Source organism: Geotrypetes seraphini, chromosome 9, assembly GCF_902459505.1.
Source record: "Geotrypetes seraphini chromosome 9, aGeoSer1.1, whole genome shotgun sequence".
Taxonomy (NCBI): Eukaryota; Metazoa; Chordata; class Amphibia; order Gymnophiona; family Dermophiidae; genus Geotrypetes; species Geotrypetes seraphini.
In genome coordinates, this window is record NC_047092.1 from 99,689,222 (window position 1) to 99,715,517 (window position 26,296).

The 26,296-nt window shown below is 44.2% G+C and overlaps 1 protein-coding gene across 4 annotated transcripts in view; it reads right to left on the reverse strand.

Moving 5' to 3' along the window:
- Positions 1–26,296, reverse strand: part of PARL (presenilin associated rhomboid like) — a 592,851-nt gene that overhangs the window by 429,311 nt on the left and 137,244 nt on the right. For all 4 annotated transcript variants that reach the window (XM_033957698.1, XM_033957696.1, XM_033957699.1 and 1 more), the window contains exon 3: positions 22,655–22,792. In XM_033957698.1, coding sequence (XP_033813589.1) covers positions 22,655–22,792 — 138 coding nt within the window. The remainder of the gene's footprint in view (positions 1–22,654; positions 22,793–26,296) is intronic.

The following is a 26,296-nucleotide window of genomic DNA, read 5'->3' on the forward strand; positions in this document are numbered from 1 at the left end:
TACAAGCAGCCATCCAGTTGGAGATGGTACGCTTAGAAATAGGATGTCCCAACTTATTTGGATCGGAGACAAAAAGTTGAGGAGCAGTTCTGTGTGGTTTGGTGCGTTCCAAATAGAAGGCCAAAGCATGTTTATAGTCCAGAGTATGAAGAGCTACTTCTCCAGGATGAGAATGTGGCTTTGGAAAGAACACTGGAAGAACAATGGATTAGTTGAGATGAAATTCCGAAACCACTTTAGGGATGAACTTAGGATGAGTACGAAGAACCACCTTGTCATGATGGAACACCGTGAAAGGAGGATCAGCAACTAAAGCTTGCAGCTCACTGACACGTCGAGCAGAAGTGAGGGCTATGAGAAACACCACTTTCCAAGTGAGATACTTCAGATGAGCTGTATCAATTGGTTCAAATGGAGGCTTCATCAGTTGAGCAAGGACAACATTGAGGTTCCAAACCACAGGAGGAGATTTGATATTGAAAAGTCCTTTCATGAATCTGGAAACCACCGGATGAGCAGAGAGGGGTTTCCCTTCAATAGGCTGATGAAAAGTCGCAATTGCATTGAGATGGACTCGGATCGATGTAGACTTGAGGCCAGAATTGGATAAGTGCAAAAGGTAGTCCAAAAAAGAAGATAAGGAGGAATGCTGAGGCTCCTTATGATGAGAAAAACACCATATAGAAAATCTAGTCCATTTTTTGTGATAGCATTGTCTAGTGGTAGGCTTCCTAGAAGCTTCTAAAACGTCTCTTACAGATTGAGAAAACTGAAGAGGAGTTATATTGAGAGGTACCAAGCTGTCAGGTGTAGAGACTGCAGATTGGGATGAAGCAGAGATCCTTGACTCTGTGTAAGCAGAGAAGGAAAAACTGGTAGAAGGTATGCTCCCTGCTGCTGAGTTGAAGTAGAGGAGAGTACCAAGGTTGTCTCTGTCACCGAGGAGCAATTAGAATCATGGTGGTATGATCATTTTTCAACTTGACCAGAGTCTTGAGAATGAGAGGAAATGGAGGGAATGCATAAAGGAAGAGATTCGTCCATTCCAGAAGAAAAGCATCTGCCTCGAGGCGATGAGGAGAGTATATCCTGGAGCAGAACTGAGGCAGTTTGTAGTTGTGAGGAGCTGCAAAGAGGTCTATCTGAGGCATTCACCACTGAGAAAAAATGTGATGAAGAGGCGAGGAATGGAGTGTCCATTCGTGAGGTTGCAGAACACGACTCAAGTTGTCCGCCAAGCAATTCTTCGCCCCTTGAATGTAGACAGCTTTGAGGAAGGTGTTATGGCAGATTGCCCAGTCCCAAACCTTCAGAGCTTCTTGACAAAGGGAGGCAGATCCCGTCCCTCCCTATTTGTTGACATAATACATGGCGACTTGGTTGTCCATCTGAATGAGAACTACTTGATCGCAAAGATGTTGAAAAGCATTGACAGCTTTGAGGATCGCTCTGAGTTCCAACAGATTGATATGACACTGACAATCCATACTGGTCCAGAAGCCTTGAGAATGAGACCATAAAGATGAGCACCCCAAGCGTAGGTCGAAGAGTCTGTCATGAGGACCTTCTGATGTGGGGGCGTTTGAAAAAGCAAGCCTCTGGAAAGATTGGAAGAGAGCATCCACCAACGGAGAGACTGCTTCAATGAAGGAGTGACTGTTATGTGTTGAGAAAGTGGATCGCAAACCTTTGAGACCAAACCATTGAGATGCCAGGGTCCACTGAGGAATTCTGAGGTGAAGTCTGGCAAAAGGAGTCACGTGTACTGTAGAGGCCATGTGACCTAGGAGTACCATCATGTGTCTCGCTGAGATGGAAGAGTGGGAAGACACTGTATGACAGAGTTGAAGAAGAGCTTCCAGTCATTGTTGTGGGAAAAATGCTCTGAGTTGGACAGTGTCCAGAACAGCTCCAATGAATTGTAGATTCTGTGAGGGCTGAAGCTGAGATTTGGGAAAGTTGATTTTGAATCCCAAACTTTGTAGGAACCAGGTAGTCCCTTGGGTCGCTACAATAACCCCTTGAGATGTGGAATCTTTGATGAGCCAGTCGTCGAGGTAGGGAAATACCTGAAGACCATGGTTCCTTAGAGCTGCTGCCACCACTACCAGGCACTTGATGAACACTCTAGGAGATGAGGCCAGGCCAAAGGGTAGTACTCTGTATTGATAATGCAGATTCCCCACCCGAAATCTGAGATATTGATGGGAGGCCGGATGAATGGGGATATGAGTGTAGGCCTCCTTGAGATCCAGAGAGCATAACCAGTCGTTCTGCTCGAGAAGGGGATAAAGGGATGCCAGGGACAACATTGGAAACTTTTCTTTGACAAGAAATTTGTTGAGAGCCCTGAGATCCAGAATGGGCCGTAGATCACCCGTCTTCTTCGGAACAAGGAAGTAACGGGAGTAAAACCCTTTGTTCTGCTGTTCCAAGGGAACTGGTTCGATGGCATGGAGACGAAGCAGAGCTTAAGCTTCCTGAAGAAGGGTGGTCTGGGTAAGATTGGAAGGATACTCTCATGGAGGAAGCTCTGGTGGAACCTGAGTGAAATGAAGAGAGTATCCTTCCCTGATGATGGTGAGCACCCAGAGGTCGGATGTAATAGTCATCCACTGGTGGTAAAAATGATGGAGACGACCTCCTATAGAAGACCTAGTCAGAACGGTGGAGGTTATGCTCTGTTTTAAACAGTCAAAAAGGCTGAGTAGCATTAGGTGCAGCAGAAGGTTGAGGTTTTTGTTGCTTCTGAGGCTGCTGTTTTTTAAGAGGAGGGCGAGTTTAAGGAGCCGTCCTTGGAGCAAAACGCCGTTGATAGATAGGAGCAGGGCATGTAGGTTTGGCAGGAGCTGGCTTTGGCTTAGGTCTGACAATAGAAGCAAAAGATTTTTCATGTTCAGACAATTTCTTGGTGGCTGCCTCGATAGATTCATCAAAGAGGTCTTTACCCTCACAAGGAATATTAGCTAAGCGGTCCTGAACGTTAGGGTCCATGTCAATGGTACGAAGCCAGGCAAGACGACGCATAGCTACAGAGCAAGCAGCTGCTCGGGCAGACAACTCAAAGGCATCATAAGATGACTGGAGAAGATGTAATCGGAATTGAGATAAAGCAGCAAGGACTTCTTGAAATTCAAAGTGCTTTTGAGTATCCAAATAAGTCAAGAACTTTGGTAATAGAGAAATGAGGAACTCAAAACAAGTAATAAAATGAAAATTATAATTGAGGACTTTAGAGGACATCATGGCATTTTGATAGATGCGACGTCCAAATTTGTCCATAGTTTTCCCTTCCCTTCCAGGAGGAACGGTGGCATAAACCTTGGAAGGATGGGACCTCTTCAAGGAGGACTCGACAAACAGGGATTGATGAGATAACTGTAAGTTGTCAAACCCTTTGCAATGCACAGTTTTATACCTAGAGTCCAATTTTCCTGGAACAGCTGAAATAGTATAAAGGTGTCTCCAGGCATTGACCAAAAGTCTGAGACAAAAGCTTGTGAAGAGGAAGCTTAAGTGACTCTGCCAGAGGTTGAGGAAGATGCATGACTTCGAGGTACTCCTTACTTAGAGTATTTGGAGCCAGCATCTAATTGAAGATCCAAATCCACAGCCATCTGACGAAGAAAAGATGAGAAAGAGAGCTGATCCGCCAATGCTTTGCCTCGAGAAGGACTCGAGGATGTCGAGGCAGCCTGAGTCGAACATAAGAACATAAGCAGTGCCTCCACTGGGTCAGTCCATCGTGCCCAGCAGTCCACTCACGCGGCGGCCCAACAGGTCCAGGACCTGTGCATTAGCCCTCTATCTATACCCCTCTATCCCTTTTTCCAGCAGGAAATTGTCCAATCCTTTCTTGAACTCCAGTACCATACTTTGTCCTATTACATCCTCTGGAAGCGCATTCCAGGTGTCCACCACACGCTGGGTAAAGAAAAACTTCCTAGCATTCGTTTTGAATCTGTCTCCTTCCAACTTTTCCGAATGCCCTCTTGTTCTTTTATGTTTTGAAAGTTTGAAAAATCTGTCCCTCTCTACTCTCTCTAAGCCCTTCATGATCTTGTAGGTCTCTATCATGTCTCCTCTGAGTCTCGCTTTTCCAGTGAGAAGAGCCCCAATCTCCCCAATCTTTCTGTGTATGAAAGGTTTTCCATGCCCCTAATCATTCATGTCGCTCTCCTCTGGACCCTCTCAAGTATTGCCATATCCTTCTTAAGGTACGGGGACCAATACTGAACACAGTACTCCAGGTGCGGGCGCACCATTGCCTGATACAACGGCAGGATGACTTCTCTCGTTCTGGTCGTAATACCCTTCTTAATAATACCCAACATTCTGTTTGCCTTCTTCGCAGCTGCTGCACATTGTGCTGTTGACTTCATTGTTGTGTCCACCAGAACACCCAAATCTCTTTTCAAGGTTACTTTCCTCTAATAATAATCCCCCCATTTGGTAGCTGAACATCGGGTTCTTTCTCCCTATATGCATGACCTTGCATTTCCCTACATTGAAGTCCATCTGCCATTTATTCGTCCACTCCTCCAGCTTGTTTAGGTCCCTTTGTAGGTCCTCACACTCTTCCGCATTTCTAACCCTTCTACAGAGTTTAGTGTCATCCGCAAATTTGATAACTTCACACTTCGTCCCCGTTTCCAGGTCATTTATAAATACATTGAACAGCAGCGGTCCGAGTACAGACCCCTGCGGAACTCCGCTCGTAACCTTCCTCCAGCCCGAGTAATGACCCTTCACTTCAACCCTCTGCCTTCTGCCTGCCAACCAGTGTTTGACCCATCTGTGCACGTTCCCTTCCACCCCGTGGTTCCACAGCTTCCTAAGTAGCCGCTCATGGGGTACCTTGTCAAAGGCCTTTTTGAAGTCGAGGTAAATGATGTCTACGGGTTCCCCTTTGTCCAACTGATTGTTTACCCCCCTCAAAGAAGTGCAGTAAGTTTGTTTGGCACGATCTTCCCTTGCAGAAGCCATGTTGGCTCGCTTTCATCAGCCCATTTTTTTCGATGTGCTCATAGATGCTGTCCTTTATCAGTGCTTCTACCATCTTGCCCGGAACCGATGCCAAACTTACCGGCCTATAGTTTCCCGGGTCTCCTCTTGACCCCTTTTTAAAGATAGGTGTAACATTTGCTATCTTCCAGTCCTCCGGGATCTCTCCAGTTTTCAAGGATAGGTTACAAACTCGTTGGAGTATTCCCGCTATCTCATTTCTTAGTTCTTTTAGTACCCTAGGGTGGATACCATCCGGGCCTGGTGATTTGTCGCTTTTCAATCTATCTATCTGTTGGAGGACATCCTCATGGCTCACCTCTATTGTTGACAGTTTTTCTTCTTGGTCTCCATGGAAGATCACGTCGGGTTCTGGTACACCGGATGTGTCCTCGCTTGTGAAGACTGACGAGAAAAATTTGTTTAACCTGTCGGCTACCTCTTTTTCCTCCTTTATCACTCCCTTTCTGTCTCCATCATCCAAAGGTCCTACTTCCTCCCTCACCGGTTGCTTCCCTTTAACATATCTGAAGAACGATTTGAAGTTTTTTGCCTCCCTGGCCAGCCTCTCTTCGTATTCTCTTTTCGCTCTCCTAGCCACTTGATGACACTCTTTTTGGCTTTTCCTGTGTTCTTTCCAGTTCTCTCGGAATGATTTTTTCTTGTCTCCTATCACTTTCTTCACCTCATTGTTTATTCATGCGGGATCTTTTGCTCGGTTTTTTTTGCACCCTTTTCTAAATCTGGGGATGTACATATGTTGTGCTTCTTGCACTGTGCACTTGAATAGAGACCAGGCTTGCTCTACGGTTTCTGTTTTTCTTGAGCTTTTTCTGAGTTTTTTCCTACCATTGCTCTCATAGCATCATAGTTTCCTTTCTTGAAGTTGAACGTTGTCGCTGTGGTTCTTTTCCCTGAAGCTTCGGCAGGAAAAAAAGCATCAAAAGAATATGGAGACTTGGATGAGGCAATCGAAACCACTGCATCCTCGAGGTTCGGAAGTGGAGACCTCGAATGAGGAGTCGGTGGTCTAGTCGAAGTAGGGGTAGATCGAGGCTTAGTTGAAGAGGGTCGTTCTTTAGAAGAAGAACCGTGCCTGGAAGGATGCCTCGATGAAGGCCTCGATCGTCGGTGAGAACTGTGCCTGGAAGCAGATCTCGAAGAACGAGGAGACTTCGCCTCGGAGACAGAAGCAGCCAATGCTACCAAAGAATGGATAGGACTGGAGGCTGTAGATTGAAGCTCCAGAGGCTTGGTGGAGGAACCTCGATGCACTCCCAAAGACTCTGCTCCTTGTAAAGAGTGTGAGAATTCCTGTCGAAGCACTTGCAAAGATTCTGCTCCTTGCTTCACGTGCTTGGATGCCAGACCAGACACTCGCAGACTCTGCTCCCTGCAAAGAGTGTGTAAGCTCAGACTGAGGCAAAGGAAGCGGCTCGACCTCGCGGGAGTCTGATGAATGCCCAGGCTGGATGAGAGGAAGCAGCTTCGGTCCCATATTAGTAAGGAACTGAATAAACTGCTTCTCCAACATGGTCTGGAAGGAAGTCAGCAAGGATGGATCCGCGTCTGAAACCAGACCACCTGCTATGGCTGGAGGTTCCACTGAGGCAGTGTAAATGTGCTTTGACTTAGAAGTCTTAAGGGGAGGGTCATTAGGCTGGGCAGACTGGATGGGCCGTGGATGGGCAGACTGGATGGGCCATGGCCCTTATCTGCCGTCTATTTCTATGTTTATATGTTTCTATGTTACCGCTGGAACATTCTGCTGAGCTATCTGACCTGAGGAAAGAGGGGAAGATACAGCCGGTGTTGTCGAAGAAAGAGCCGCTGCAAATGACGAAGGTCTGATGAGGCTTGAGGTGGGAGCAGTAGAAGCAGGAGGAATCTCAGCTGAAGGTGAGGCCGAGGGCGCCTTCGATGTCGAGGGATCGGAGGAAGAATCCATGCCCAACAGCTTCTCCACCAAAAGATGACGACGTTTAATGGGTCGAGGTTGAAGAGTAGCACAGCGCTCGCACGACTTCGGTTGATGTTTCGGCTCAAGGCACTTGAGACACTGACGGTGTGGGACCGTAAGGGAAATCACACGCTGGCACTGGCTACACTTCTTAAATAATAATAATAATAACTTTATTCTTCTATACTGCCACAATCTTGCGACTTCTAGGCGGTTTACAATCAAGAGAGCTGGATATTCAGCGAAATACAGTAAGCAGATATTCAGAGGAAATATAGAGAGCAGAACTAGAGAATGACACGGGGGAAAAATCTGTCCCCGTCACCGCCCCGTCCCACCATCCTCTGCACCAACCCGTCACCGCCGTTCCCTTCACCGCCCCATCATCGTCACCGTCACCGCCATCCCTTTCACCGCCCCATCACCGCCACTGCCATCCCATTCATCGCCCCGTCACCGTCACCGCAGCATGCATAAAAGCCTCAAACAGGTATGATTTTATATACTTATCTTTATTAACGTATTCCCATGGGTTACATACTGAACATGTACTGGATTCCTGCATTCTTGCAGCACATGTTCAGGAATAGAATTCAGTAACCCATGGGAATGGACATAGCACACTACTACACTAGTACTAAGATTAAAAAAAAAAAGAACCAGCTCCCAGCTCAGCCAGACTCCCGTCTCCAACCGGTCAAAGAATCCCACTCAGATTAAAAAAAAAAAGAACCAGCTCCCAGCTCAGCCAGACTCCCGTCTCCAACCGGTCAAAGAATCCCACTCAGATTAAAAAAAAAAAAAAGAACCAGCTCCCAGCTCAGCCAGACTCCCGTCTCCAACCGGTCAAAGAATCCCCCCTCCACCCCTGCCGCCGCTGCCGCCAACCCTGGGCAGGCAAGTAGTAGGAAAGTGTGCACCTTACCTCTACTTGTAGCGCTGAAGTTTTCAATGAAATTTCAGCTCCTCCAAGTCTGCAGCAGTGACTCCTCTCCAATCCAGGCAGTGACTCCAAAAAAAATCCTGGGCTTGCCTCTCAGCTCCAAAATCCTCCGATTTCCAATCGCTACTGCAACCCATTAAATATCATGTGTGGCAGTAGTGATTGGTCCCCTTCTTGAGCAGGAAAGAACTGACTAATGAGGAGCCAGAATATTGAAGGGGGCGGAGTCAGGCAACGTGCAAGTCGGGTGGAGAGAGACGAGTTGGAGGAGACCACATGGCCAACAAGCATGGCCGCCGGAAAAAAATCAGACACCCGTCTCGAAGTGAACCGAACACACGGTGAAGACCCGGTAAATCGTGGTATAAGGGGATACATTTGCCTGCGGGGACAAATCTTTTCACCGTTTTTGCGGGCGGTGAAAACTTTTGTCCCCGTGTCTGCAGTGATTTGGCTATGGAGTCTCCATAGCCCGCAGCCAAACCGCAGCCATGCCGCGGTTCCCCGCGGGGATCGCTCCCCGTGTCATTCTCTAAGCAGAAACCTTAAGAGGCAATAGTACAGAAATATAATTTGCTGAACAAAATTATAAGATGTACATTTTAGTAGGTGATGTCCGACTGGACTTGTTGGGAATAAATAGCAATGTAAAATTACGATAAGAGGAAGATAACAGATTATATATATAACAATGCTGTGAATTCTGGTGGGATAGGGAGGGGGAGGGGAGAGCGGGTCAATTGTTTAGGTATTTCTGGAACAGGTATGTTTTTAGGTGTTTCCTAAATTCCCCATAAGTAGTTAGCGAAAGCAGTTGGTCTAGGTCTTTGCCCCAAAGGGCTGCTTGGTGAGAGAGAAGGTGTTCATGGTATTTTTTTCATTTTGCAGCCTCTAACTGGAGGGGAAATGAATTTAGAGTGTGTATTTCTCTTGAGTTTGTTGTTAGAGAATGAGAAAAGGTCCGTTATGTACTTGGAGGTAAGGCCGTATAGTACTTTGAAGCAGAGGCAGGCAAATTTAAAACTTACTCGGGCTTCCGTTGGTAGCCAGTGCAGCTGCTGATAGTAGGGTGTCACGTGGTCGAATTTCTTTAGCCCGAAGATAAGTCTGACCGCAGCATTTTGCATTATTTGGAGACGTCTCATATTCTTTTGTGAGATTGCTAGATAGGCGATGTTGCAGTAGTCAAGTTGATTCAGTATGAGGGATTGCACTATGATTCTGAATGTTGACTTATCGAAGTATGATTTAATGGTTCTGAGTTTCCAGAGAGTAAGGAAACCTTTTCTGAATAGGGAATCCACTTGTTCCTTCTTTGTTAGGCATTTGTCTAGAGCAGGGGTGCCCACACTTTTTGGGCTTGCGAGCTACTTTTAAAATGACCAAGTCAAAATGATCTACCAACAATAAAATTTTAAAAAAAAACACAAAGCACACTGTACGCATAGAAAATGTTAATCATCATTCCTATTCCAGGGTTTTTCAAAGAGGTCAAAGCAGATGACTCTATGCAGTGTCACCTCACTAACAACCATACAAAAACAGACAAATACCCCCCTCCCTTTTTACTAAACCACGATAGCAGTTTTTAGCGCAGGGAGCTGCGCTGAATGCCCAGCGCTGCTCTCGACGCTCATAGGCTCCCTGCGCTAAAAACCTCTATTGCGGTTTAGTAAAAGGGGACCACAGTGTAAAACATTGACAGCAGATATAAATTCAGATACATTTTGATCACTAAATTTAAAATAAAATCATTTTTCCTACCTTGTCTGGTGATTTCATGAGTCTCTGGTTGCACTTTCTTCTTCTGACTGTGCATCCAATCTTTCTTCCCTTCTGTTAGCCTGTATGCTTCCTCTCCTCCTGACCTCATTCCCCCCCCAAACGTTTTCTTCCTCTCTCCCTGCCCTCTCTTTCTTTCTCTCTTCATGCCCATTTCTTTTTTTCTGTTTCTCTTCTTTCCTTCTGTCTCCCTGCCTGCCCTCTTTCTCCCTCCCTACCCTCCCCCAAGCCACTGCCATCGGAAAACAGGCCGCCGGCCAAGCTCTCCCTGCTTCGGGCCCACCAGCATTCCTCTCCCCGACGTCAATTCTGCCGTCGGAGAGGAAGTTCCGTTGGCCAGAACTTCCTCTCCGACGGCAGAATTGATGTCGGGGAGAGGAAGGCTGATGGCCCAAGATCGACCTATTGGAAAAAATGCTGCCGGGTCCTGCCTTTGAGGAAACAGAAAGTAGACAGGACCTGGCAGCAAGAAGAGCAAATCGCAAGCTTAACTGACCTGTCTCCCGCTTTAGCCCGCGAACGGGGCACTAATATGTGCATGCCAGCTTCCCTTCTCTCCCCCCCCGGACATAACTTCCGGTTTCAGAGGGAAGAGAAGGGAAGCCGGTACAAGCACATGTTAGCCCCCGGAGCATAAGTTCTTCAAGCCGGTTTTTTTTTTTTTTTTTAATGTTGAGCAGCGGCGGCAGCAGCAGAATTCAGGTGCGGGCTAGTCAGGAGGGGAAAAAAAGAGAAGGGAAGGGAACCCGCTCTGCGATCAACTGGAGTCGCCTGAGCGAGCGACCTGTCGATCGCAATCGACGTATTGGGCACCCCTGGTCTAGAGTAACTCCTAGTATCTTCATGGTGGGCTGGATAGGGTAGTTGAGTTTATTGCTGCATAATGGGGTTTTATTGTCAAGCGGGTGAGGGGAGGCAACGAAGAATTTTGTTTTTTCTGGGTTGAGTTTGAGCTTGAAGTCTGTCATCCATTGTTCCATCTCGTTTATGGCATCGGATGCTTTGGGAATGGTTTCTGAGATTGAGTTGGCAAATGGGATGATGATCATAAAGTCGTCTGCATAGCTGAATAGTTTTATTTCTAGTTGGGTTAGTTTCACACCTAAAGAGGACATGTAGATATTGAAAAGCAGTGGGGATAGCGGTGACCCTTGTGGCACTCCGGATGAGTTGCTCCAGGTGTCGGAGTGATCGTTGTTAAAGCGTACCTGGTAAGAACGGGATGTGAGGAAGCCACAAAACCAGTTTAGTACCTCAGCTCTGATACCAATGGCGTCTAAGCATTGCATCATTTTCTCATGGTCTACCAGGTCGAATTGCATGATCATGATGTTGAGGCCCTTGCTAAATAATAGGCGCAGATAGTCTAGGATGGCAGTGATTACTGTCTCCGTACTGAATAGGGGTCTAAAGCCGGATTGAGTTTCATGCAGGAGAGAGAATTGGTTAAGGTAATCCATTATGGGGGGTCGCTAGAGAGCCCGAACAAGATGGAGGCTTGAGTCACGAGCTCCCGCCACTAACTCCGCTATTTCTGGCATATCACTCATTCTATCTGCAAAACTGCCGATTTTTTGTGCAACAGCAATGCCTCTCCCTAAGCAGGGTAAAATTGAGGCTGCCTTTGCCGGTACTTCGGGTGCCAAACGACAGAAATAGGATCCCCCGACGCCCACGAAAAGCGAGCCGAACAGGCCACGTGTTGATCCTGAACAGACAATTTCAGACCAATTGCAGCAGATCTCCAATATGATGTCGGAAAGTAAGGATGACATAAAGGATATTAAATATGAGATTATGAATCTCACCAAAAAGATTTCAGCAATGGATACCAAAATGATTGTGCTAGAACGAAAAACTCAATTAATTGATGAAGTCGCCACGAATCAAAAAATGGATCGGAGAGCCATACATGCCCTGGAAGTCCAGCTAGAAGATCTTAGCAATCGTGGGCGTTGTCAGAATTTACGTATCAGTGGGCTGAATGAGGGAATCGAGAGTCCCGATGCCTGTAAGTTCTTCGAAGACTGGCTTCCCAAAATGCTCTCCCTTACGTTTACCCGGCCTTTGGAGGTGGAGAGAGCTCATAGGGTGCCAACAAAGTCACAAATCGGCTCTCAGAGAGCGAGACCGGTAGTAATGAAGCTGCTTCGCTTCCCTCACGTGGCGGCGATCCTGGAAAAGATGCGATCGATCCATAAGATTGAATGGCAAGGTCAGACCATCTACATATCGGCAGATTATACTAAAGCTACAGCCGACAAGCGGCGAAGATTTCTTGCTTTGCGTCCTCGTTTACGGGCATTGGAAGCCCGTTTTGGTCTCCTCTCGCCGGCCCGCTTTAAAATTACTTTTCAAAATAAAACTAAGACCTACACCGACCTGGATGAGGTGGAGCATTTTCTTAAGGAGCAAGAAGCATTACACCATATAGAAACGTGACTATATTCCTCTGCTTACTCCTCTTTAGGGGTTACTTCTGTTATTATGCCTTAGTATAGGCTGTGAGTGATATGTTTTCTCCGATACAGGTTATGTGTTTCCAACAATGTTTTTCTGCGGGGTTGGTGGGGGAGAGAGTTGACTCGAGGCCTCCATGTTGTGGTGTCTCTTCCCCTCCGCAGGCCCTCGGGGCGCCGTTTGGGCGGGATGATTGCAAGGCATCTGTCTTGCGGGTTGGGGGAGTTTGGATGATTGCAGGAAGGGTGGGGGGTGTATGTATGTGTGTTTGTGTGGGGTTTGTTTCTTTTTTATACAGAGCATAGCAGATATGGTTTGGCTTCATATATACAGTGCAGGGTGTAATGTATGCATGCGATGTTCCGTTTTTCTTTTTGCCATTGCTTTCCTTGCAGTTCCCTGATGGCTTTCTGTAATGTGTTATCTCTGAATATTAGAGGTTTAAATCATCCCATCAAGAGAAAGAGGGCACTCCTGTATTATAAACATCATTCAGCTCATGTAGTCTTTTTGCAAGAAACTAAACTGAATTCAATTGAGTCTGCTAAATTAAAACGTGAATGGGTCTCTCAATGCTTCTTCTCTCCCGCAGTGGCCTCTATCCAAACATCTTAATTACTCTATTGTGCATTCTTCCTATGACTCGCAGGGTCGGTGGGTTACAATCACACTGGAAATAAATGCTATCCGATACACCTTCTTTACGGTATATGGCCCAAATGCCCCCAACACTGAATTTTTTAGAACATTAGCTAAAGAACTGGCTTCTATATCCACTGATTACTTTATAATGGGGGGTGATTGGAATTTAGTCCTAGACGCCCATCTTGACCGTAGATCCCAATCATCTTATCGCTCTCCTCCTACGCTTCCGGTATTAACACACATTATCCAATCCTATGGACTAGTTGATGCCTGGCGTCTCTTTCACCCGAAAGGTCTTGAATATACTTTTTGGTCCGCGCCTCATGCTTCTGCCATGAGGTTGGACTACTTTCTTCTGTCTCAATCTCTCTTGTCGTCTGAACGCTCCACTTCTATTCTCTCTGGCCCTCTTACTGATCATTCAGCTGTTTCTGTTTCCTTTTCTCACTCTGCTCCATCGTCTCCTACGCCTACCTGGCGTCTGAATACTGCTCTTCTAGCGGACAAATAGTTTATACATCAGGCTGAAGATTGGACTGTGGAATATTTTGCACATAATGATACCCAGGAGTTGGCATTTCAAACTATTTGGGACGCCTATAAAGCTTACCTGCGAGGAAGAATCATAGCTTATTCGGCTCACTTGAATAAAGAACGAAAGCTCACTGACTTAGAAAACCAAATTAAATCTTTAGAGATAGAGTACCATCTGTCTCCATCCACCCCAGTTTTGACTCAGCTCCGTAAACTCAAATTTCAGTATAATTCCATTCTCTCTGAACGAGCTGGTGTCTTACTAATACAAGAAGGGGCTCTTTACTATGAACATCGTAATAAAGCGGGGACACTGCTGGCCAATTACCTCAAACATAAAAAGAGAGCTGGGCACATTAAAGCTCTTAAAACAGCTGGATCTATCATCACGGATCCTAATGACATAGCTAACCACTTTAAATCCTTCTATGAGCACTTATACACGTCGGGGGTTAACCCTTCTGAAGTAGATTTTGATGATTTCTTCAAAGGTATGACCCCTAATGTACTGCCATCTCAATTACTGGAAAATCCTAATAAACCTCTTTCTGAATTAGAGATAGGAGAGGCCATAGATGGCCTGAAATCTGGTAAGGCGCCGGAGGGAGATGGACTATCCCTGGGCTTTTACAAAGTCTTTCGGAAGATTATACTTCCCAAGTTATTTACATTATACTCTGATTTCTTGGCTAACGCAACTAGTGGAGGCACTTTTGTTGAAGCAGATATTGTAGTATTTCCCAAGCCTGGACGGGACCCAATGCTTCCGAAAAATTATACACCCATCTCACTACTCAACTATGATTGTAAAATATATGCGAAACTTCTTGCAGACAGACTTGCCAAAGCTCTCCCTTTACTTATTCATCCTACTCAATGTGGCTTTGTGAAAGGTCGACTGACAGCGGATAACTCTAGAGTTTTCTGTCATGTACTACAGGCAGCCCGAAATATTTCCACTCCGACATGCGTGATGTCATTAGACGCAGAAAAAGCCTTCGATTATGTGGAGTGGAAATATTTATTCTACACTTTGAGGTGGTACCAATTGGGACAGGTTTTCACAGATATGGTTCATATTTTATATGCCAATCCCAGGGCCAGATTGAATGTGGAGGGATATTTGTCTCCATATTTTTCCCTATTTAGGGGAACTAGACAGGGCTGCCCATTGTCCCCTCTCCTATTTAATCTGGCCCTGGAACCTTTGCTGCGCAAACTTGATTCTGATCCTGATATCACAGGTATAGTGGTGGGCCCAATTGAGGTACGCCTATCGGCTTTCGCTGATGATGTGCTCCTATTTGTATCCAACCCGGCAGATTCCCTCCCGGCAGTTCTCAATCTTCTTTCCAGATTTGGTCGGCTTTCCGTGTATACCATTAACTGGGATAAGACTGAAGTATTGCCTTTGAATGTCTATTGCACACAGGATATGGTTGCACCGTATGGCCTTACTTGGTGTTCCACGACCATTAAATACTTAGGAATTCATTTTTGCAATACCTGACAAGATACGGTGGCAAATAACGTCAAGTTCCTACTCTCCAAACTTCAAGCACTTTGTCACCAGTGGTCCCCTCTGTATTTAACATGGTGGGGCAGGTTGGAGACTATTCGTATGATGTTGACCCCCCAAATTCTTTATGTGCTTCAAATGTTGCCCTTACCCCTTCTTCCCACCTTGTTTAAACAAATAGACCGGATCATAACTAAATTTTTATAGTCTGGGAAGCCATCCCGTATTGCACTGTCTACCCTTAACTTCCCTCATTACAAAAGATATGCTATGGCAGCGCTTCTGCGGGGTGCCGGTAAGTGGTTTTTGCCTCCTAACTGTGATACTTTGCCTTACTGGGGCTTATTGGAGCATGCATTAGCGATGCCCTATACCTTAGCTGATGCCTGTTATTCCAAAACAGTTCCCTGCTTTAACAAATGGGAGGTGCTGCATGCTACTCAGCAGGCGATCTTTGAATTGGGTCGAACCTTACAACATCCTATATTTACCAATATCCACTCCTCAATTTGGGGTAACCCTAACATTACTGTAGGCTCACGTATGGTGCATTGGCCTTCATGGATAAATGTTGGTATATGGTGTATATGGGACATTCTGAAGAACCATAACTTAATGTCTTTTGCTCAGATGCAGTTAAAGTATAACCTACCCTCCCATCAGGCGTATAGATATCTTCAATTATGTCACAGTCTGCATGCGGCTTATGGCCCTGCGCTAGAGCGTCTGCAATGGGGCTCTCTTCTCCTGTCTACCTTGCTGAATTCTTGGAGTACTAAACCTCATCTGATGTCTAAGATCTATGATGTTATCCAGGGTGCAGACCCGGACAATCTTCTCCCCGTCCAACAGCAGTGGGCCCATGATCTTCAGTGTCATGTTTCTGAGCAACAATGGACTCAGGTGTGGGGTCATTGCAACCGACCCCTGCATTCGGCGTCACTCAGACAATCATTGTTTTTTGTTCTTCATAAATCGTTGTGGACTCCTATTAAACAATAGCGGGTCTCCCCGACATCCTCCAATAGATGCTGGCGATGTGAGACCCATCTTGGAACTTTTCAGCATATGCTCTTTGACTGTCCTCTCGTTTCTGCTTTCTGGAACGAGGTGGGGGATATAGTAAGCCATGTCCTTTCTTCTCCGACGACCTTAACATACTGCCAGGTAATATTATGATCTGCCATACTGGAACCTCCACTCTCTCGATCATATTCTGTTCTATATGACATTCTCCTGGGTTTAGCCATAAAGACTGTGCTCTTTCATTGGAAACACAAATCCCCAGTGCCTACGAGTCAATGGTGGAATATGGTGCTTATGTGTTACAAATATGAATTACGCTTGGCAGAATGTAGAAGTTCACAAGGGGCTTTTCATTGTATCTGGTCTCCCTTGAAGCATTATTGTGACTGCACAACTTGAATGTATACATACCTATGTATTACCCACCATTTTCTTGTATGCTTTTGTTTTATCTATCAGGATTATGTATGCAATTATTTGTACTGTTATTGTTTGTATCACCCAATGGATGCTTTGCTTTGCTATTGCTTTTGTTTGTTGTTATGTTGTTTTATGTTTTATCAATAAAATGATTTGACTTAAAAAAAAGGTAATCCATTAGTTGGGTGTGTACTAGTCCTTCCATGATTTTTACAATGAATGGGATGGATGCTATTGGTCTGTAGTTGGTTATTAGCGCTGGGGATTCTTTTCTATTTTTTGGGATGGGGTTTTTATTATGTGGCCGTTGTTAGTGAGGAAAGTCCCATTTTTTAGGTTGTGGGATAGGTAGTGTAAAAGTGATATTTTGAATTCTGGTGGTGCCGTTTTCATAATCTCCGGGGGGCAGGTATCTAGGATGCAGTGAGATTTAGAGTATTTGTTGTAGAGTTTGGTGTAGGTATTCCATTCTGGATCTAGAAAGGAACTCCAGGTCATGTCTGTAGGTATTTCATTGTCGTGTGAGTTAGCTATTTGGTTGTTGCTGGGGATGATTGTTAAATCGTTAATGCTTATACAGTTATTTTTTAGGTTTTTAATTTTGGAATCAAAATCGAGAGCTAGGTCATTCGCGGTGGGTAACTTCGTTTATGCTCGGGTGTGGTGTGGCAGGTGGTGTCAAATAGGTTTGTGACTATGTCGAATAACTCTTTTGTATTGATTCCTTGTGAATCTTTGCAGGATAGGTTAATTTTGGTCGAGTAGAACGCTTTGCGTTTGTCTTTTATCATTTGTTTGTAGGTCTTTATGTAGGCTCTCCAATTGTTGCGGTCTGTCTGTTCTCCTGTTTTATTCCAAATTCTTTCTAGTCGCCTAGCTGTTTATTTCGTTTTTAATAGTTCGGAGTCGAACCATTTGTTGTATTTGTTTGCATTGCTTTTGCTTTTATGTATGGGGGCGATTTTATCTAGGATGGATGTGCTGGTTGTATTCCAGAGGTCCCAGAAGTCTATTCCTTCCTCTAGTACTGTCTGCGGTCCGTATTCTGACCAGTATTCTTCTGGATTAATATAGCCTCTTGTTTGATGTTCTTTTTTATCATCGGACTTTTTTAGATTTTCGGTGCGACCAGATCAGCTTAAAATAGTAGGTGAAGTGGTCAGACCAGATGTCGTGATGCCAGGTGCCTTCAGTCAGAGAGATGATTGGGTTAATGTAATGTAATGTAATTTATTTCTTATATACCGCTACATCCGTTAGGTTCTAAGCGGTTTACAGAAAATATACATTAAGATTAGAAATAAGAAAGGTACTTGAAAAATTCCCTTACTGTCCCGAAGGCTCACAATCTAACTAAAGTACCTGGAGGGTAATAGAGAAGTGAAAAGTAGAGTTAGAGGAAAAATAAAAATAAAATAAACATTTTAACAAGACAGCATTGATCTAAATACTTTGGAAGGTAGAAGAGAGGAGAGAAAGGAATAGAAGCAGAAGGGGGAGCCGTTGAACAGTAGAATTCTGGAGAAATTTAAATGATAGAAATAGAACAAAACAAAGACAAAAGGCAAAACAATAGATAAGATTAAAGATAAATCATAAGCTGGAAAGAAAAATAAAATAAAACTTTGTCTTCAATCCACGGTTTCAGCGTCAGTGATGAAGTGGAGCAAGTAAGTTTAGGAGGAGCGATTGACGTTTCCAGATTTTCCTTTGTGGACATGGCAACCAGGTCTAAATGATGGCCTTTTTCGTGAGTTTGTGTGGGTATGGGGATGTTGTAGTTGAGTAGGGTTAGGAAGTTTTTAAGCTCTATTGTGTCTGTGTTGTTCTCTTCATCTAGGTGTAAATTTATGTCCCCTATGATGATGTTGTAGTTGGGGTTAATAGAATTGTGCAGGACGAATTTGCAAAAGTTTTCTTTGGCTTTGGGCCAGCTTTTAGGCAGGATGTAGAATAGAATGCTGGATAAGGATTCTTCTAGCTGGGTATTATTGATTTTACAGGCTAGGATTTCTAGGTTGTCGGTTATTTTAGAATCCAGAAGTTCGAACTCAAATCCTTCTTTAAGGATTATGGCTAATCCTCCTCCTTTTTTGCCTGTGCGGTTTAACGTAAGGATTTTGAAATTGCTTGGTAGAAGATCAGATATAATAGGATCATCTTCAGACAGTAACCAAGTTTAAGTTAGAAAGAGGCAGGTTATTTGTTTGCTGGTGATCCAATCATTTATGAGGAATGCCTTATTTGTAACAGATCTGGTATTAAGATATGCGCATGGGATGGAGGTGGTTGCGGCATCTACTATTGAGTTAGTGGTTTTGATGGTTTTTATTTCCCTTGTTCTTTTTTTAAGGGTATGGTGGTGTCTTTTTTTATTTGAGATAATATTAATATGATTTGTAGTGTCTTCTTGCAGGTTGGTGATGTGGGGGAAGGATAGAACTGGGTGGTGGATGGATTGTAATTGAGGGTAGAGAGAGTGAATGTCTTTGATGTTACCGCTTATTAGGTAGATCAGTAGGATTAATAGGAGATTCATGATTGGGTGGTAGTTTGAATATTCCTGATGTCCTGGAGCAGGGGATGTTTGTTTCCCTAAAATTCTTGATTTGTGAATAAGTGGTTGGATAGAGGGGTACGATTCTGGATTATTGAATTAAATTGGGTGGCTGAAGTGGGTTTTTTTGTTTGTTTGTTTGTTTTAATTTATTGTGACCCGGGAGAAGAAAGTGCTCAAGGAGTTCTGGGTAGCTGATCTAGGAGGGATTAGTTCTAAGGAGGTCCGGGTAGTAGCAACTAATAATTGCCCGTGTTTCTAATGGTTATTCCTGTGACTGATTAATGTGTCACTTGCAGTTGATTCGTGCGGTTGGTCAGATGCAACTAATACATGCAACTAACATTTATGACTAAATTGTTGTACATGCATCTAGCAATTATACATGCGCTTAATAGTAACTTTAGTGTCTAATAGTTATACATGTGACTAATGGTTGTTCATGCAGTTAGCAGTTGTGTATGTGACTAACAGTTGTTCATGCAATTAACTGTTGTACATGTGACTGACAGTTGTTCATGCAATTAACAGTTGTACATATGACTAACAATTGTAAATGCAATTCACAGTCTCTGATAGTTAAGAAAGTGGCTAACAGTTATTCATGTGGTTAACACATAGAGGGTATGTGTACTTAATAATTATACTTGGTCGATAGGCGGTTCTTTAGGAGGGCCTATAGAGAGACCTAGTTCAAGCGACTAATATTGTGTGTGTATATAGCAGTTAATCATGCAGCTTAACAGTTAGGCTTGCCTCTGACTGTTAATTATGTCTCTGATGGTTATTTAAGCTACTAGCGCTTAATTAAGCTCCTAACCGTTATAAATGTGTGGAAGAACTGGTGGCAGGCCGGGACATAGGAAGAAAAATAGTCGCTGCAAGATCAAAGTCTTTGGGCTGCAGCTGAGCGGCCTGCCCCGGTAGACGGACGGAAGAACGAAATTTTATTTTTTTTTAATTAGAAATAAAGAACAGCGATTCGTGAAGAAAAAAATACAAACCGCAGTTCAGAGAAGGCACAAAGTAACGAAGTTAAATGCAGAGTCAAAGATGGACTTCTCGGCTCCGCGGAAAACTGAGAACTGAGGAGACGCACCCTACGCTGGGCGAGAAGGCACTCGCGCATGCGCGGTGCGGTCGACTCGAAACTTCTGGTTTCTTCAAGCAAGCCTGCTTGTGAGGCATCTGCATCTGGGCTCCGTCGATGACGTCACCCATATGTGAGAATAGGCTGCCTGCTTGTCCTGGGATAATCTCTTATATGTCAGGGTTAATTGGGAGAGCCTTGCACAGTAACCCGGCCCACTTTGTCTTGGATTTGCCAGAGGCTTTTGGCTGTTTGCCTAGGGGGCATCGGGTTCTGTGTAGGAAGATGAGTTTACTGGCCAGGAAATGTATTATTCAGTGCTGGACGGTCCCTGACCTTCCGGCCTTTTGGCATTGGCGGAACCAGTTGCATCAGTTGGCCATCTGGGAGGCGCGAGATGCCAGAGGGGCAAGGAAGCGAAAGATGTTGTTATTGAATATCTGGGAGCCGTACCTGCAAGCCTTACATCCAAAGGGCCGCAGTGCGGGTGTCCTGATCTGGGCGATCAGTTAGTGGAGCTGGAAGAGTACTGGTGAGTATAGGTGGGATGGGACGGAGAGTACCATTGGGGGGGAGGTGTGGGGGGGATTTGGTAGGGGAGGAGAGGGGTACTGGACGGTTTGGGTACTTAGTTACGGTTGGGGTCAGTGGATATAGGTGGGGGGAAGGGGTGGTGTGGCATCTTCGGGGCTCATAAGAGTCCAGGGCCTCGGAGTGCTTTCCACCGCTTTATTCTCGCTCATCCTATGTAGAGTAGGATGGGGGGAGTTTGGTAGTTGTTACTTTTCTTCTGTACCTGCTTGTTATTTATTGTATATGATGCATCATTATTTGTACTGTGCGCCCGTGGGGTGCCCTGGCCTTGTTTTTATTATTGTTTGCATCAATAAAAATTGTTTGAACCTAGAACACTAGATGGACTTTGGAGCTTCAGGAAGGCCATGAAAACCTTTCTCTTCACAAACCCAGCACCTTAAGGACATGTACCCACAAATGCCATTCAGAATCAACGCATCTACGCCACCTATGCTTACCAGATGTGCTTACCAGATGCTGCTTAGTGTATATGTTTTATTGTCATGTCTATATTGTAAATTATGTCATCTCTGTTCTGTCTCAATTATATTGTGGATGTACTTTGTAACCTGTTCTGGGCTCCTTTGGGAGGATGGGCTAAATAATTGAACAAATAAAGAAATAAACTAACAAACAAATAATTTTTGGGATCTCAAGTTTTGGTCCTTCCTCTCCTTGGGATGCTCTCATCTCTTCTGCTTCCAGGACAGCATACCTGTTCTTTAGTTCAAGGGCGGGGGGAATCACTGTACGAATCTTGCAGTGTTCTGTAATCTGAGTCTAGCTGCCTTCCCTTAGCTCAGCAGCTTCTTACCCTCAAGTCGCATTCAACCTCAATCCGCCATCTTGTCACACCCCCATAAAAATCCCGTGAAAACTATCTTTAATGCAGATCCTCTACAACCTCTCTCTTAGAACCAGGCTTACTGAGGGTTAAGCACTAGGCCAGCATTCCTCTCCTCAAGGGTCAGTGAAATGGCTCTGTTGCACCGAGTGCACTGCTTGAAGATTATGACATGGAGGGAAAGACCAACGACGTAAAATCGAAGAACTCTATGGTTTGAGGAGGTCATGTAAAAATGAGTCTGAAAAAGGTTAGACGCTCCCGGCCTAAGGGAAGGCTTGGGGTGGACTGAAGGCCCAAAAAAGACTGAAAATGAAACAAAAATTAACTGAGGAAAAAAGAACAAGGAAGGCACAAAACTATGAGTTTGATGCACTTTTGGAAGAACTCCAAATGACACAGGAAAACTAAGAACTAATGGTTCTATGAACTGATGTCATGCGGGAAGGCACTGGCGCATGTGTGGTATGGGTAGTCTCGAGACTTGCAAAAAGTTTAAAGTGACAGTACACTTTTGCACTATCCATACCAGGTTCCATGGATGATGTGAAAATATACTGCCACAAGTGAGAATATACTGCCTGCTTGTCCTATAGTTACATAAATGAAAAATAATTGCAAACCAAAATTTTAAAAACCCCAAAATTTACCTATATTTCAGGTCTAAAACAGATTCAGGAAACCAGTTATCAGCATACCAGTCACCAACTTATGCTAACTGGAAAGGGAGCTTTAAATCTAAAGACTTCCTACATTTCCACAGGGCCTCTAGTCAAGCCCAACACCACAAACTTAAAAACCATCTACAATGTACAGTTTGATTTAAAATGTTCTTTTTAAAGTTTTAAAATTTAGAGATTTTTCTTATGTTTGCTCAAAGACTAGTTTTTCATTTTTGGCACCTCTTTAATCCAGTTTCTGCAAAACATTCCTGGCTTGCCTAAAGGCTTTGTAATACAGGTATGCACTGTTCAAGCAACCTTTACCATTTTCAAGAGATCTAAGATGAACTTTTATAATAGGAATAAATGTATTCTCATTTCACACTTTACCATCACATGGCACTCAAAACACAGTTAAATTTCCAAAATAATTGCAAAGAGTACAGCAAAAATTTGTGAAATATCAACACACATTTTCTCAAATAGCCAGGTAATTAGGCATATTTTGGTAATTCCTGAAAATCACAGTCCTTAGGACTATCAAGGCACAATAATAGAACCAGTGAATTAATATCTTGAAGCATGATTTCACACAACCCATTTACCAAGTCATTAATAGATGGTATGAGCACCTGTTTTCTGAAGTCTCCTTTTTGAGGCTGTAATTTTTCCTGCCAGTCTGTTTGCAGCTCATCAAAGTAGTTCTGGATTCGGGATTTGAGCGATTCATACTGCCAAATTGCAGAGGATCCAAATGCACATCCTGTAAACTATGAGAAATTACTGTAGTCAAAATCAAACCCATAATAAAAATCAAAGAAAATCAATTCAGCTGCATATTATTTGGCTAAAATTAACTGGAGAAAGCATCTAGTTAGCTTACAGTGGAATTTCAGACTCTTACAAGTGAAGTGCATACTGTTTAAGATAGTTAAAAAGAGATTATGTACTTATCCTGGTAAGCTTTTTTTTTTCAGTAGATAGGTGAGACATTCTAGACAGATGGATAGTGTCCCTATGGCCGCATGCCACTCCAGATTTTTCTTTTTGCCTCTGCTCTACTTCACTGGGTTCCTTAGCTCCATCTGCAGTTAGTACCCAACCACGGAGAGCCACAAAATAAAAGAGGCGCCTGTAGCAACAGGCTCAGAAATAAACTGTTCTGCTCAAGAAGTAAATTCAAACAGTAATGTTAACCGCCTACAAAGGCTTCAATGGAGCTCAGAAACTACTCCCATATAAAACGGAAACACATATACAGTATTTATTCCAGACTCCAAGGACTGACAGGCATCCAAGAATCAGCTTGGAGAAGCATAAATAGACTGAAACAGTAGTCAGGCAGAAAGGACAAGGCAGGAGTCTCCAAGATACAGAGGAAACAGTTCTCTGCAAGAAAGAGCCTGGAGTTCCAACACAAATATCGCGAAGTAATGGCAACTAACTTGAGAATCAAGTCTAAGAGAGAAGCATCTCGAAGGAGCTCAAAAGGAGCCTTGGTAAGGCTAGGCAAAACTAGGTTAAGGTCCCAGGAAAGAAAAGTTCGCTTAACCAGCAGTCTGACATGAAGAGCCCCCTTCAGAAATCTAGTGACATCAGGATGAGATGCCAATGAGGACCGACGATCCCGGGATCTAAAACAAGAGAGCCTGTCCACTTGGACCCAAAGAGATGCCACAGTGAGGCCCTTTATCCAGGCCAGCCTGAAGAAAGGCGAGAATCACAGAGATCGGAGCTGAAGAAGAATCCACCTGGTCTTGAGTGCCATAATGCTGGAAGGCCTTCCATGCCTTAGCGTAAGCAGAAACTGTGGACGACTTCTTAGACTTGAGAAGAGTATCAATAACCACAGCAGAATATCCTTTGTGCTCTAAGGCTGCACGCTCAAGAAGTAAATTCAAACAGTAATGTTAACCGCCTACAAAGGCAAAGTGACCCAGATCCTCCATGCAGACCGGACCCTATGTAAGCTGCGACCCCTGCGCAGACATATCAGATCTGCATACCACGGTCTGCGAGGCCAATCTGGAGCCACTAAGAATGACACGGCTCTGATGAATCGCGATCCACCAAAAGACCTGGCCTATCATTGGCCAAGGAAGAAAGACATACAGGAGAAATATCCTGAGCCCACAGCTGGCCTCAGATCTTCAACTTCTTGTTTCTCACTTCACTTTCTTGTTTCTCACTGTGGCCATAAGGTAGAAGTGGGGCAGACCCCAGCACTGCACTATGGTTCAGAATACCACTGCAGACAAGGTCCATTCGCTCGGATCCAGACTCAATCTGCTAAGGAAATCTGCCGACTCCCGAGAGGAAGTGACGTCAGCTTGTGGCATTGTAGCTTGAAAATGGAGCTCCATGCTGGCCTACTTACAATTTAAGCTATTTTGTCATCTGGAACTGTTCTGCATTCGCTATTTCTTATGCTGTGGCCCACTTCTCTGGTGGTGGGTTTTGGGCAAGGTCTTCTGTACCAATTTTTTGAGCGATTCTGCAAGAATTTGCCTTTCCGCCTGGGCAGCACTTGCAGCCTCAAAGTAAAAGTATGGTGTCGAAGAGTGCTGCGCTGACTATAGCGGCTCCTGATAAAGTTACAGAGACCATATAAGAGCCGATTTTGAAGCCCTTAGTTGAAATTCATCAGTGGATGTAGGAATCCGAACGGATTTGGGACTGATGCGATTGGAGCTGGCGTTGATGGCGGCTGATCTCCGGGCAGAGATTAAAGATCTGGGGAATCGAGTGAAGTTGAAACGCATATGGAGGAACAACATGGAGCCGTGTCTAATTTATGTGACACTGTGAAAGAGCTGAATGTTTCCCGGGTTGAACTGGCTGAAAAATTTGAAGATTTAGAAAATAGAAAAAGGTCGAATCTGCATTTCCGTGGTATTCCAGAAACTTCGGATACACTGGTGGGCCATCTTTTAGCTGATAATGGTGTACCTCTGGAGCCAGCTTTGATTAAACTGGATCGGGCATATCGAGTCATGGGTAAAGCCCAGTCTAATGTCTTTAAAGATATTATTGCCTGCTTTTCAGAGTTTAAGCTCAAAAAGGCAGTTTTGGCAAAAGCGCACAGCATGGATAATTTTATTTGGGATACTTAATCGGTGGAAGCTACTTTAAAGCGGCGATATGAGTTACGGTCGGTGACAACATCTACAAGCTCATAATATTAAGTACAAGTGGAAATACCCTTTCGAACTTGCGTTTTACTACCAGGGTAAGCTTCACTCTATTAAATCTTGCGCAGAAGCCCAGCACATATTAGAATGCCTGGAGGGACCTGTGAATTCAGATGTTTGCCTACTTTGAAGCCCTATCCCAAGTGGCAAAAAGTGTTTGATGTGCTGATTTCCGTGCCTTAACTGTGTGAACTTTTTTTGGGCTCCTATTGAGACTGTGCTTGCCATATTAACTTTCTGTTGAGACATTTGGCAATTTTTCTTTCTGTTTGTACTTGATGGAAGTATATGGCATGTCAGTGTGCAGAGTTCCGAATGCATGGCCTGGATGATTATATGGCCTAATGTTTCTGATATCACTTTCTCTGCTAGGCATGGCAAGGAAGTATCCATACTGGGCTTCCTTTTCTCTATGCCTTTTGTTCTGGGGGATTATATTTGGGTGGGAAGGTGGGAGTTTTGTAGCTTTTTTTCTTTTTTTTTCCAGTGTTTCTTTTTGATTGTGGCACTGGTACTTTCCCCTTGGGAGCCCTCTCTATTAAGGTATTTTTATGTAGTACTTTTGTATATTAGCAATTGTTTATATCAGAGTATCATGCTAGCGATATTCTGCTGGGTTTTTTTCTTCTCTCTTTATTTTAGGATAGCTTAATGGCTACTACTTGGATGTCTCTTAATGTGCGAGGTCTTAACTCTCCACAAAAAAGGTGATGCCAATTTAGAGAACTGTTACACTTGAAGATTGATGTCTGTTTTATACAGGAGACCCACCTACTCCCATCAGCAGAATCTTTTCTTTCCCACAATAAATATCAGAGAATATATTTAGCCTCTTATTCAATATCTCGAAAAAAGGTTCATGGGGTGGGAATTTTGTTCGCTAATTCTTTTCAGGGGCAAATTTCTCAGATAGTGCGGGATCACGCAGGGAGATATCTTTTGTTAGTTATTAAGCAGAGATCTTTGGTTTATACCCTACTGAATATCTACACCCCTAATAATAATCAAACTGAATTTTTTGATACATTGTCTGAACTTTTATTAAAACACTCTCAGGGACCTGTGTTGCTGGGCGGTGATTTT